The 14,566-nt window shown below is 42.9% G+C and overlaps 1 protein-coding gene across 2 annotated transcripts in view; it reads right to left on the bottom strand.

Moving 5' to 3' along the window:
- The window catches only part of ZBBX (zinc finger B-box domain containing), a 224,708-nt gene that overhangs the window by 106,175 nt on the left and 103,967 nt on the right, over nt 1–14,566 (bottom strand). For both annotated transcript variants that reach the window (XM_088452313.1, XM_088452312.1), the window contains exon 13: nt 7,821–7,900. In XM_088452313.1, the coding sequence (XP_088308439.1) occupies nt 7,821–7,900 (80 nt within the window). The remainder of the gene's footprint in view (nt 1–7,820; nt 7,901–14,566) is intronic.

Consider the following 14,566-nt stretch of genomic DNA (forward strand, 5'->3'; position numbering starts at 1 on the left):
CATGCAGGGGCACCGAGAGGGGGGGGGAGTGGGTACAAATTACCCGGGCTTCCTGAGGGGCCCGGCGGGGGCCTGGGTCCAACGCCGCCCCCCCCTCCCTCACAGCAGCCCAGCACACGGCGTGTGCTGAGCTGCAGTGGGAGACTGCTCAGCTACAGCAGTCTCCTATGCCTGTGGGGGAAAGCGATCACACTGATCGCCCCCCCCCCTGGCTTTGCGCCGGGCGGAGAGGGCTCATAGCTCCCCACCTCGCCAGCGTGCAGCACCGCTTCGCGGCACTGAAATTTATTTTTTTTCCCCCGAAGGTGGCGTGGCCACGCCTCCCACGCCCGCTTACCCGGGCCCACCGCAGCTCTTTGCGGGCCTGGGTACATGCCCTCATCAGCACCGCAAGTATGGGGAGAGGATGATGTACTTCTATTTACTTTTACATTAAATTTGTATTTCCAAATTGCACATATACTATATACAGATTTTGGTGCAACTCAGCGAGCAAGCATTGGCCAAGTATGATAAAGGTGTATTCATAGAGTTGCGACGGAGTTAAACATGGTAGCAGATGTATATAATGTATATACACCTGTCAGGAGGCGCATTTCTTGCAGGTGCTTGATTGCTGGTGCAACCAGAGGCAATCATGATGATGATAACAATCAGCAAAACTATCTAGATGCTTTCTTATTGGCTGATTGACCCCTATGAATTATAGCAGGTTATTCATTAGTGTGGTTGCTGGATAATATGAAGCTGCTGTTTATTGTGTATTATCTAATTGACATTTCTATTTATACCGCTTTTAAACCGACCTAAATATCCCGGATTGATGTGCATAAACCCAGGACTTTTGTCGGTGTAAATGGATCCACCTGGGTCAGGGACCCTGGGATCCAACTTGGGTACTTTGCAGGGTTGGCCACGGGCCATTCCCGTGGCACCCTGCAGTGTAAACACCTCAACCCAGGTCACGATGAGCCGGATCGTGCAGCATGCTGCCCGATTGGCCGGCTTCAGTTGTGCCTGGAGATTACATCATCTCCAAGCATCCACTGCAACGCCATAAGAGCCGGGTCACTGCAGACCCAGCTCCGGTGTGAACAGCGCAGACTCTGGAGTATCCTAGGTCGGCGCCGCAGTATGAAAGGGGTAAGTTCCAGATCTGATCCGGACTGGAACCCTATTCCAAACCCCGAGTCAGACCCGGAACTTTGGTATAAAAGTGGTATTAGATTGTAGCAAAAAAGAAGATTTCAATATGATTTGCACCAGCAATCAAGCACTTGCAATAAATGCACCTCCTGACAGGTGTATATACATCTGCTACCATAGGCAGGTGCAAGTGTTAATGGTGCACACAAAGTAGCTCCGATGGTGGAGCGAAATGACACTGTGCATGGGCAGTGAAAGTGGGCGTCTCAGGGCTTGCACATTATATGGTCAGCAATAGTGATCCGTCTGGGCCACAGGCTGTAATGCCAGGTGTTGTCTGGCTTTTATTTAATTTTCTCTCCATCTTCTCTCTTTCTCTCTCCTTCTCCCACTTGAGCCCCTTTGTATGCAAGAATATACTCAATATTTTAGGTGGGAATAAGAGGAGGAGAACCAAGAATTTGGGAAGAGTTAAATATTCTAGGTCACCTCTTCTATCCATGCTGTACCAAGGATTTTAACATTGGGAACACAGTTGCTACTGACAAGTTATACCTAGGAATCTATCTTTGTGACTGTCTATACTGTGGCCATAAAAGTCTTTTTTTACTCAAATCTGAGACCGAAGGTCAAATGTAATCGGCTGTGGAATTCTAAGACTGTCGATATTTTGAAGAGTTAGCAGTCAAATTAAAAGCAGCAATGTTTAGTAAGGCAAAGCCAATCTGGTTTTGACCTTACTAAACATAACCGCTTTAAATTGGCTGCTAACTCACCAAAATCACAATCATTTCAGAATACTGCATTTGGCCCTTAGATGTTAGGTCACTCAACCATTCTTGACAAAGATTAGTTAAAGAGAAGAATGGAGTAGTTCTTCATCTTATTGGCAGGCCCACTGAGACATCAGACAGGCCCTGGTGTTACAGAGGTGATGTGGGGTCATGGCCATGCCACGCTCTGCATACAGTGCCTTTGTGCAGAATGTACACTATAAGGGGATCCGTTGCTCTTGCTCTCAAACTGACCCGGGCCTCCCTGACAGGTCTGAGATTGTGTACTCTACAAACGCAACTCTCTGTGCTCCTGCATGCCGTTTTAGAGTAGATAAATTAATTAATTTGCAGCTTTGAAATGCATCAACGAAGGTGAGATTAATTATGCTATAAATGTCCTGGAGCAGACACAGGGCCTGATTCAAAGTTGTACGCCATGATGATATTTTCGCAAATAGGGCAATTTTTTGCCAGTGTGCATGCGTCTGAATCACACTGCGTATGCATCAAGGTACATTACTGTAGTCGCACGCAAAGAGTCTTTATTCACAGTATGATTGAGTCAGGGAGTGTTTGGGGAAGGCAGCGGGTAGTGTCGGCTAAAAGTACAGGGAGTCTCGACTTTGTCGGAGGCATGTCACATCCTGTGTCTGTGATCCTGTATGCAGGAAATATGGTTCCGGTATCTGAGTTACGGCGGCCATTTTAAGTGACCATATTCTCACTCAAGGAGTCAATGTTTGCAAGATCTGCGTCCGATGCTGCCCATGTATAAGCAGTTGCGATCTGATGCAATGGCTCCGGTGGGCGTCTCAGTAGTCCCGGCCGCTGTTCATATTTATGAATATATTCACAGCTGCAAAAATCGCAGCTACGACAGCATTAGCGCACAACTCCGAATCAGGCCCATATTGGTATGCTTTATATCTCAAACTATCATGTTCAAAAGAAGATGCGATTAAACAAGTGATGATTTCTTTCTGTTTCACACCCAAAATATTCAAAGCCATGTTATTATGTTATCCACATTTATTACAATTATGCCAAGATAATCTGCTGATTAAAATTTTAAATTCTTAAAATGAAATAGTTCTGATGCGAAATTGCAATAATGATTTTATAACCAGTTATATGATGTAAAATGTCAGTTGCATAATTTCCAATTTTAGATCACTAGTCTAGGTCATGCTTAAGGAAATGTAGTCTGAAAACAAGACTGAATTCATTTCCCATTATCTATATAATAAAAACAATTACTGATAAAAATTGTCATGTTGGAATGTAATGACAGCTCTGAACTCCGGGCCTGATTCAGACCCGCTCGCGAGCACTGAGCGCTCGCAAGTGGGTCGATGGTGCCCTAGTGCGCATGCGCACGACGGAGGGAGCTCCGTCGTGCGTATGCGCGAGACCCGCATAGCGACGGCCAGCCGTCGCTTTGGGTTTCGCACCAAAGGGGGTGTGCTGTCGATGGTGAGTGACAGCACGCCCCCTTTGGTGGGCGTGCCGGGGGCGTCGCTGCCCAGATGGCGGCGTTCCCATGGGAACGCCTACCATCTGGGTCCGGCCCCACTGACATCACTAGTGATGTCAGTGGGAGTGCTTTTAGCTCTGATAGAGCCAAAAGCACTCCTGGGCTTGCGGCAGCGAGACCCTACCGCAGGGTCTCGTCGCAAGCCCGATGGTCGTGATGGTCTTGACCATCGCGACCATCTTTTTGGCCGCTCGCATAAGCTGTGGGTGGTCACCAACAGCTATGCGAGCGGCCAGGAGGCCGCTCCAATTTTAGTTAGGAGGGCCCTGATTCAGAGCGAGCGCTCTTGTCAGAGCGTCCGGCTCTGAATCAGGCCCTCCGTGTGTGTGTGCATGTGTGTGTTCATGCTACTGCTCTATTAATCTAGAGGTCCAATAGGGACTATGTGGAAAAATAATCTATACAAAGGCCATTCTATTGAATATATATATATATATATATACATATATATATATATATATATATATAATGAATACATTTACACAATGGAAGGTCTTGTTAACTTATTTATTGGACCACCCTCGTAGTTCACTTGTTCATTTAGGTCACTAGTTCATTTAGTTCACAAGTCATATGATACACTCCCATCAGCTCGCGCATACATTTCAACATGAGTCAGTACCTCTAAACTACCATGTGTGGCACTGCTGCGCTTAGACTTATGCATTCTTTGGAGCTGTTTGAACTACAGTAGATGAAGTAGATTGTCTTGATTCATTCTCCTAGTCACTTGCAAATTGACAGTTTTTGTGAGTTATTACAGAACATGAGAGTCCATGCAGCAGATAGGTCTTTAACAGGCTAGCCCATTGTGAATGCAATACACAAGGGCTGTTTGAAAAGTAATGAGACTGCCTCTGTTTTCCTGTCCCATAGATAGACGTGGCAACGCTATGCTGGTTATTGTGAAGCTCATACATTGGTGTGTCTGAACCTGCAGTTAGACTGCCGTAGTCATTTTTGTTTGGTCACAGCTCTGACGTAATCTCACAGATATGTCTTCCTCATCCTCCATGATGAAAAGTACAAAGATCTTCCACTCGCTGTGACCAAACAAAGAAAACTACAGCAGTTCAGACACATCGATGTATGAGCTTCACAATAACCAGCATAGCGTTGCCACATCTACCTATGGGACAGAAAAACAGGCAGTCTCATTACTTTTCCATCAGCCCTCGCATGTATAAAAAAATGATGGTCTCATGCTCAGTTAGCGAAGTGCAAAATAAGCAAATTTGTACTGCTCATGACAACAGAAAAAAGCACAAGTGCCTCCTTACACTTGGAGAGGGATAGGAATTAAGCTTGTGCACTCACCTGGGCTGCCTGCACTATGTGTAGCTGATGGGTACACTTTAAATTATTCCTTGTATTAAAAGTAACCAAATGTGTTCTAGCATTAGGATTAAATATACAAGTGAATAATTGAAACTAATGTAAAATGAATCAAATCCCAACTAACAAATGAATAAAATCCCAAGTACTGTAACTATCCTGGAGGTAGGCAATAATAACCAGTTTCCCCTAATCTGTGTTACTTTCACACAATCTCACAACCGGGATACTAGAAATTCATTCAATAAAAGTTAATGCAATGTTCATAGAAACGTGTTCTGTTTGAAGCTTTAAAAACACAATTCCTTCACATACCCCTGCTGTCAAAGTAATTTAAGATTAGTTCGTTGGTAGTTAAACTTCACTGGTAAGATTAATAACCCAAATAAACACACATTAAACATTTCAGTCAGGCTAAAGTGGTGCCCTTTACAAGCTGTCAAGGCTGTGAGGAGCTGTCCTGCCTGCTGCTTTGTGACCATCGCTAGTACAGGATGTAAGCTGGCCATCGCTAATACAGTATGTAAGCTGACCATCGCTAGTACAGTATGTAAGCTGACCATCGCTAGTACAGTATGTAAGTGGACCATCGCTAGTACAGTATGTAAGCGGACCATCGCTAGTACAGTATGTAAGCTGACCATCGCTAGTACAGTATGTAAGCGGACCATCGCTAGTACAGTATGTAAGCGGACCATCGCTAGTACAGTATGTAAGCGGACCATCGCTAGTACAGTATGTAAGCCTTCAGTTTAAAAGAGAAAATCTGAGTTTAGCGTGATACCAAAATTGTTTCACACAACAAAGAGCGCAATGATTTAGAAAATTATTTTTGACTTTTAATTATATGCAATATATAAATTACATAAAAAAACACATAGTACACAAAAAAAGACAAATATAAAACATACTAAAGGGGGTATCCAATTAGGCGCGATCGGCGAAAAACGGGGATTTTTCGCAGCTTATCCCCATTTTTCGCCAGTGTTTTTTTTTCACCCTATCCTATTATTTCATCTCAAATAATAGGATATTTCTCCCGAAAATGCATAGGATTTGCGAGAAGCTCGCAGACCTATGTGCTTTCGCCATTTCAGGGTGAAAAAAAGTCACTTATCGTGGATTATTTTTCAGGACCTATCAGGTCCCGAAAGATAGCCCCTATAAGTGCCGGCGTCAGGCGGACTTCGGGTATAATTGGATGGCCCAGAGGCATCCATTAGCGCCCGAACAATGGGCCTGATTCAGAGCCGCTCGTAAATGGCCACTCGTTCGTTCCGAGCGATGTTTGCTCAACTGCGCATGCGTACGGATCGTAATACGCATGCGAGAACCAGTCAGTGCGGCCGAAAATAGTTTGTTCGCTAAATAGCGAATGCCTGCTATTTTGAGTGACAGGAGGAGGCGTACGTGGGTGGTAACAGGGGAAGGTGCTTGAAAACAGGGAGTGGAGATCCGAACGCAGGCGTGCTTAAAGGTCAAAACGGGCGTTTTAAGGGTGTGCATAATTAATACAGCAGCGTCATTGACCACGTCACTGGGTTATTTTATAGTCAGAACTGCTTGCAAGATTGCGGTAGGAAAAACCAACCACAAGAATAGCGAGCAGTTCATACGCTGGTCGATGTACTCGATTAATCAAATAAATAGCGGACATGACGTAGGATGCGAGCGGCCAGGGGGCGTATTTTACCAAAAAACGACCGCATGTTTTGTTCGCTCGTTCAGACCTAGAGGCGTGAACAGACCGCAAAGAGCTAACGGTTCATTTGAATAGCCACCCCTTTTTTCTGAACGAGCGAGTGCAAATAGCGTCCTATGTTTGGGGCTAATTGGATACCCCCCTTAGTATGCATATTCAGTAATCTAACACCAGATAAGTGTATATGAAAAATGAATCCTCCTACAGACATGGTTAGTCCCGATATGGAGATATCCTTAAGATGAAACGTATTAAAGTCCTTTTATGAGCTTCTTGCAATTTTTTTATATAACACTGAATTCTGCCTTGCATAAACCAACTATTGGAAATAAGTGCAGATGGACATCCTTTATATAATGGCAAGTAAAACTGTTACAGCGGTGCCACTCCTACCTCCCCTTCTTATAGTCCTTGTATTAATGACTAACAGTCCCTACTGGGTATAGCAGTGTTGTATTCAATTGGTTGGGAGAATAGGCTTCTCACCCCAAGATCAACACCGCTATACCCAGTACTCCAGATGTACTCAGTAGGAGCACTAATTGAATTGACTACCTTAAATGTAATCATTGTTGCATATTTTTATAAGTTTAGCGTCTGCATTTCATTTGTGGTTTATTTGTAATTTTATTTAGCATGCGATAGGATGAATGAGAATATATTGGGGGAGATGTATAAATCCTTCGTGGGAGATATAGTGGAAAAGTTGGCTATAGCAACCAACCAGCTTCTAGTTATCATTTATCTAGCATCTTCTATAAAATAACAGTTAGACACTGATTGGTTGCTATTGACAACTTCTCCCTTTTATCGCTCTGGAAGGTTTGATACATCTCTCACCTTGTGAACACACTGAAGGTGGTATGATGACATTTTAAAATCATTTTAACATCATAACATGTCAAGATATATAGCATTCCCATTATTATTAATGACATTAATGACATTATTAATGACAGAAAATATCATTTTTTATTGCCACACATCGCAGTAATTAGAAATGATGCCAACCACTGCATAGGGTCCATAAGGCCCCTTATATACCAATAAATATAATCATACTAAATCTGATCAGATTGGTTTTGAACTGGCATGATGAAAAATTAAATTGAATGATGCTCTTGTAAGGTACCTGGGCTGGGCTCGTCAGTGCTGGCTCTGACTTATAAGGGGCCGGCCACAACATAGAAATGCTTCCTGGTGCCTGGCCCTAAGCCACGGACAAGTCACTTTACTACATTTGTGGCTGATCTTGTGAAACCATATCTCTCATAAAAATTACAATTAAGCAAATGAAATTAAATGGAACACAGCTGATGACACTTACCTTTGTTGGCTTCTAATTTCATCGGTTTCCACCTCAGTTACCAAAAAATGTCTAGATTCTTCAAGTTTTTCTTCTGGACCCTATTTCAAAACACATACTATTAAATGAACACTTAAACACTAGTATCATAGCAAATGAAAAAAATACATTCTGAGGACATTTGCATGATTTTACCCTGGGGTTCCGAAGTAAAGATTAAGCATTGGAGTTTGTTGGTTTTAAAATGTAACCTAAATGTCAATGGTACAGTATCTTTGGTGTTTATGATCTTAACAAATAATATAAGACCTAAATAAGAATGTCCCCTAATGCACCTTTAGGAGGGGTTGTCCTCAGAGAGTGTGATAGCATCTGCCTCTTTGTGTGATGTACTAGCACCGCTGACAATAAAACTCACAAGTTTGGAAGTTGCCTGTCTCCTCATCCCTAACTCGACAGCATCTGCTACATCATTCATAACTTATTTTATTTGCCATGGAAATGTGCTTGAGTAGTGTTAACAAGATCTGGAGAATACTGGCATTATCCAGTTTGACATTTTCTTTGACATATACACATTTCATGTCTGCACAGTGCTGATATTAACCAGTACTCTAGCTCAAGGTAACTTCATGCAGCTCATTAATGGTAAAAGCAAAACATAACACTGGAGAGCTGCTTTTTCCCATCTCCCCTTCACAGTAAGGATGGGTGAGCTCCACACAGTATGGATGCAAACTCCTGAGCACCCACATTTTTGTCCGCTATTCTGACGATCAGTACAAATGTGCCATGTACCAGTCAGAGACACTGCAAACACGTCTTACATTCCCAGCATAATTGGTGGTGTTATATAAATAAACAATGATAATAATCCTGTATATATTTTCATGTAATGCAACAGGATGATAGGTTTACCATAGGTTTCAGCAAGTTTTATTTTCATATTATATACAAGACTCTTCATATTTCAAATTCTTATTCTACTACATCAAACAGAATGAAAAAGAAAACACTCTTAAACAAAGCATTTTACAGATAGCTGCAGTGTTCTTCTGTCCACGGCCCTCACATGTATTGCGCAGGCCAACATGCCAAGTACATAAAACTAGTTAGCAGCCCATCAAAATGACGGGACAAGTCCCATTTGAGCTCTTCAAGTGGTCACTTTTTTGGTCATTTCTGTTCACCAGCTCGGGGGGCTGCGATCAGAAATGCCAGCGCTGGTTGCTGGGCTGCGAGTAGAAATGTCAGCGGCTGTGCGCGCCCAAATGGAGTAACAATTGTTGCTCCGTTAGGCACCTGCTAGTGGCAGAATGCCTTGCAACACACTTGAATTCCCCCCATAGAGGTGAGGAGCAGCATTAGCCAAAAGGTTGGCAAGTATGTGTAATGTCTATGCCATGGGTATTTAACATACGGCCCTGCAGCAACTGTGTAACTATACATCTCAGCTTGCCATGCCATAGTTTTGCTATTAGGGCATGGCAAAACTATAAAGAAAAATAAGCTCCCAAGCGCTCCCAGTGGGAAGAACTTGTGATAGGAGTAAAATAATTACTTCTCAAAATCACACAGATTATGTTTTGTTCATAGCAGATATTATAAAGTATCAATAGTTCCTAAATTCTAAAAAATGAGTCCAGACAATTCTCCTAATCAGTCACAGTATTGCGTTATATACAAACACTGAATCCAGATGTAGAACAGTCACTCCAATTCCTCTAAAACTCCTCCTTCGCCCTGGGCCACTTCTCCTGCATGCAGACTTCTCAGTAAATGTTTTGCAAAACAAAAGAAGGGTACCAGCACAGCGTAAAACCTTCAACATCTATTTAAATATCATATAAAACGTGCAAATGGATGCGTACCATTAATAACCTTTTGAGAAAGGCACACTGTCAACCATATAGGGGTATTGCTATGCTCCCCCTATAGAGCATTACCTTCCCAATCTGAGTATAAAGTTGTAATCACCATACAGCAATTTACTAACGTGTTTGAATCTCCTCACAGGTCTTTATCAAGACCTGTGAGGAGGTTGAAACGCATTGGTGACTTGCTGTATGGTGATTACAACTTTAATTCCTGTATGGTGATTACAAATGTAATTCCTATTAATTCCCACTAGGAATGCTTGGGAGCGTATTTTCCTTTATTGTTTGCTACTCTGGTGATCCGTGAATCGCAATAGTTTTACACTTGATTTACCATGCTAAAACTGTGTCAGGGTATGCAGGTATGTAAAGTTCCAACGCAGCTGGATTCATGTCGAAATACACTGATCTATGCTGTTTTATATATATATATATATATATAAAATGTAGCGAACAAGGCGGCACTCTGGCGTCTTAAAGAAATGCGATGGACCCCAAAAGTAATATCAATGTTTCAGAACACTTTACTTGGGTTCTTTCGTCTGGAAAGAACCCAAGTAAAGTGTTCTGAAACGTTGATATTACTTTTGGGGTCCATCGCATTTCTTTAAGACGCCAGAGTGCCGCCTTGTTCGCTACATTTTGTGTTTTTCCATCCCTTTTGAGGGTTGGTAATTTAGGAGGGCACCGGCGCAAGATGCTTAGGAGCATGAGAGAGCCGGCTCGCTCTCTCTATATATATTATATTGCATATAAAACTGAATGCTGGTCTTTATCATGCTCCCATTGGTGTACGCTGGGAAGATCCGGGGATGCTGGGCAGAACTTTAACCCGGTTGCCTGTTCTGAGTCTTCCACTGGATGGATTTTGATAAAACTTCACAGAGGGGTGACAATTGGTCTGGGAGGCCTAATGGAGTGGTTGGGGTCTCGGTCGGACCTCACGGTGAAGTGTGCCGGAGGAACTTTGACATAGAAAGCCTGTTCGAACCCGGGAAGCCAGTTCTGAGCCTTCCACAGGATGTATGTTGCCAAAAACTTCACAGGGTGCTAACATTGAGTCCTGTAAAACATACTAGCGGTTGAGGTCCTGGTCGGACTTCCCGTTGGTGTACTCTGGGCAGAACCTTGATGGGGGGAGCCTGTTCTGGGCCTTCCACTGGAAGGATTTGGATGAAAACTTCACAGAGGGGTGGCAATTGGTGTGAGATGCCTAATGGAGTTTTTGGGTCGGTCGGACCTCACAGCGGGGTGCACCAGGCAGAACTTTGACCAGGGAGTCTGTTCTGGTCCTTCCACTGGATGGAGATTTCTGTGTATATACCCACACACACACGCACACACACATACACAAGTCCACAATCCGGCACCCACTGGGTAAGACTGTATACTGTGCCGGGTGCCCTTGCTGTTTCAGCACCCTGGCCAGCTCCTATACAGCAACATGTTACAATATGTTTTCTCTGTGACTTTGCTTCACTAAAATGCTCATGGAAAGGCGACCTGAATTATCGAAGTTCAAATGGGACTTGTTAGCATGCGCCCAACAGATGGGACATTCCATGTATAAAGTTGTGCAGACATTTAATATTCTTCAATCTGCGGTGTCACATGTGTACCGGGAATATCTCATGGAAGTCATTACTACCTGTCGTGGACAGCACAGTGGGTGGCCACAGGTGCTAAATGACCAGCAGTGTTTGGCGACACTGGCTCAAATCACATCTACATTCAATGAAGGACCAGCAGGTCAGTGCAGCATTCTTTAGCTCCCTTGGGATATGGGAGCAGAAGACCCACCAGAGTACCCCTGTTAACATTACGACACCGGACACAGCGCCTCACCTCGGCTCGTTACATCACTAATTGGACACTGGAAGACTGGCAACATGTGGTGTGGTCCGATGAGTCACGGTTCCACTTGTTTTGGGCTGATGGTAGGGTTTGGGTGTGGCATAGACCCTATGAGGCCATGGACCCCACTTGTCAACTAGGCACCATGCAGGCTGGTGGTGGTTTCATAATGGTGTGGGGTGTGTTCACGTGGCATAGTCCATTGGAATGCCTGAACACGTCATTGACCGGTAACTGCTACGTGCATTGCTTGATGACCATCATTTGCAGCCCTTCATGGACTTCATGTACCCCCACAACGATGGAATATTCTGGCAGGATAATGCACCATGTCATAGTTCCCAAGTTGTCTAGAATTGGTTCAAGTAGCATTCTGGAGAGTTCTCGATGAATGATGTGGCCGCTATGCTCACCCAACATGAAACCAATGAAGCATTTGTGGGAAGTGGCGGAGAGGTCCATTCGCACCCAAGATCCTGCGCCTATAATATCAGGAAGGTGAGGGAAGCTATCCAGATGGCATGGGTCAGCATCTCTCCAGAGGTCCTCCTTCCACTTGCGGAATTGATGCCAAGTCAAGTTGCTGCACTTCGCTGGGCTAGAGGGGGTCCTACACGATACAAGGCACTTATCCCCTGACTTTTGGCACTTCAGTGTATATATAGTGACAAAGGGCCCTGATGATAGCCTAGGTCAGGTAACTACTGGGCTGGGGGCACTGCTTAAGGGGAACTACTGTAGGGGCACTGCATATAGGGTAAAACTACAGGGGGCACTGCATAAGTGGCAAAACTACAGGGGGCATTGCATAAGGGGCACAAATACAGGGGACACTGCATAAGGGTAACAAATACATGGGACACTGCATAAGGGGCACAAAAACAGGGGGCACTGCATAAGAGGCACAAATACAGTATTTTCAATGTGTGACTAAAAACGGGGGTGTGACACAAGGTCATGCTCCTGCAAATGTCATACCAAAGGCGTGCGCACAAAAAAGGGGCATGGCCTTGTGACAGCTAGGCCATTCCCCATTTTTGAGTGCGCACTTTCAGCCCGCAATTGCTATCGGCTCTTTAGCTTCACTACAGATATCTTTTGGCTGTTTGCCTCTGACAGGTTTGCCACCCCTGGCCTAGATTAAGGAAGAAGCTGATGCCATTGACTGGACATTATACATTTCTATACTGGATTCAAAGTTTCCTCTATTCTCCTTATCACAACATTGAGTGCCATTAAAGAGATTGAAATGTCGGCAATAAGATGACTTGAAGATCTATTATTTTTCTAATGATTTAAAGTCCTACGAGTGCCACCAGTTTGGGCTATATTGGTTGGGGATTTCCCGGGGAATGCACCAAGGCAAGATAACACTGTGGTTAGTGGAGTGCCGGTATCTTGGAAGTTTATATATATATATATATATATATATATATATACATATATACACACGTACGTGTGTGTAATAGATATAATACTGTTGGGTGTGCGGTTGCGCTCTGATATACACACGCCGAAGGCAGAGTGCGTTCATCCACCCAAAATTTGTGTATATCAGAAAGTGACCACACACACAAGAGTGGTATATCCATCTGATAAAATGGCCTCTGTTGTGACAAAATAATTCTACGTGGAGATGATGTATGGTGACACAGATACAGAATAGAAGATAAAAATAGATCAATAGGCTGTTTCATTTGAATTATTTTTACTGAATAAACATTTAACTAGATATCAGTGTACGTGAATAAAACAGTTGAACATTCAGAATAGGCTGTTTAAACAGTTGAATATTAATGACTGTCAATTTAAGAGTGGTTCATTTTGGAAAGAAAGCAGCGGGAAGTGCAAAATGTTTGTTCAGGGCCAAGGTTAGCATGTCTACTCGCTGTTAACTGTGATTCTGCAGTGGCTGCTCAGGTCCTGTTCATGTTCTTTGAATAGATCACCATTGTACCAGTCCTCTTTGGTGAGGACTGATGTCAGGTCCTTTAAGTTATGTAGACATTTTGACATTTCTTGAATTTCTATCAGAAATGCATATTTCTGTCAGTGAGACAGTGATCTACTGCTTTTCTGTGAGCAGTGTCTCTGTGAGAGATGTTATTGTTTACACTTGTGGAGTGATACAGCTGTGGCTTTGTGATAAGTTTTTGGTTACAGTGTGAAGTATATCAGATGTCTGTTGCGCGTTCGTTGGGAAATAATGCACGGTCATGTAATCTAGTGTGTCCAATCATGTTGGTGGTATTTCTATCAATATACCACACCATTTTATAAATATATGTACACATATACACGCACACACAGATATATAGTGTATGTATATTGTACAATTTTTCACATCTTTATCAGCATTCATTGAAGCAAATACAAAATAATGTGGAATGAACACTGAATATAAGAAATTGTAAATTAATTACATGCATTTTAGTTTACTTGCTGGAAAGGTTGAGTGCCAATTTCAGCTGTATAAAATGACTTATTTTTCATAATTACTCATTATCCATGAAATGAAAAGTGTCCAGGAGAAAAACAGCTCATTTACAATATGAACAAAAGCAAATATGATGTACTGTAACTGGGAGAACGTGGTACACACAAAAGCAAAAAATATTCACTTTTAAAGCTAATAGTAACTGATCAAATGCTGCCTAGCAACAGCAGTGATTTCCAGAAAGTACATTTAAGAACTACACTTGCTCGGTCGTGCAGTTACACTCCTGGTCTCTGACCCATTTAAAGTTAAATTTTACTCATGTAATACAAAAAGATCTAGACACATTTTAACCAAATTAGCATGGAACCATAATAAATGTCACATATGTAAGCAGCAGCACTAGCTTACTGGTGACTCTCATACTAATGCAATTTCCTTCAGTGCAATGCCAATACGCCTGTACAACTTTATAATGAGCACAGAATATACAGCGATACTTAACTTTGATGTGGGCTTATAGCAATTGCTAAGCTAAAGGCTAAAAGATAAAGGTAGTGTAAAAGTATGCATAGGTCTTTTTATCATTTAAAACCACA

The sequence above is a fragment of the Taudactylus pleione genome, unplaced genomic scaffold, assembly GCF_031769625.1.
Source record: "Taudactylus pleione unplaced genomic scaffold, aTauple2 ptg000037l, whole genome shotgun sequence".
In the NCBI taxonomy this organism is placed as follows: Eukaryota; Metazoa; Chordata; class Amphibia; order Anura; family Myobatrachidae; genus Taudactylus; species Taudactylus pleione.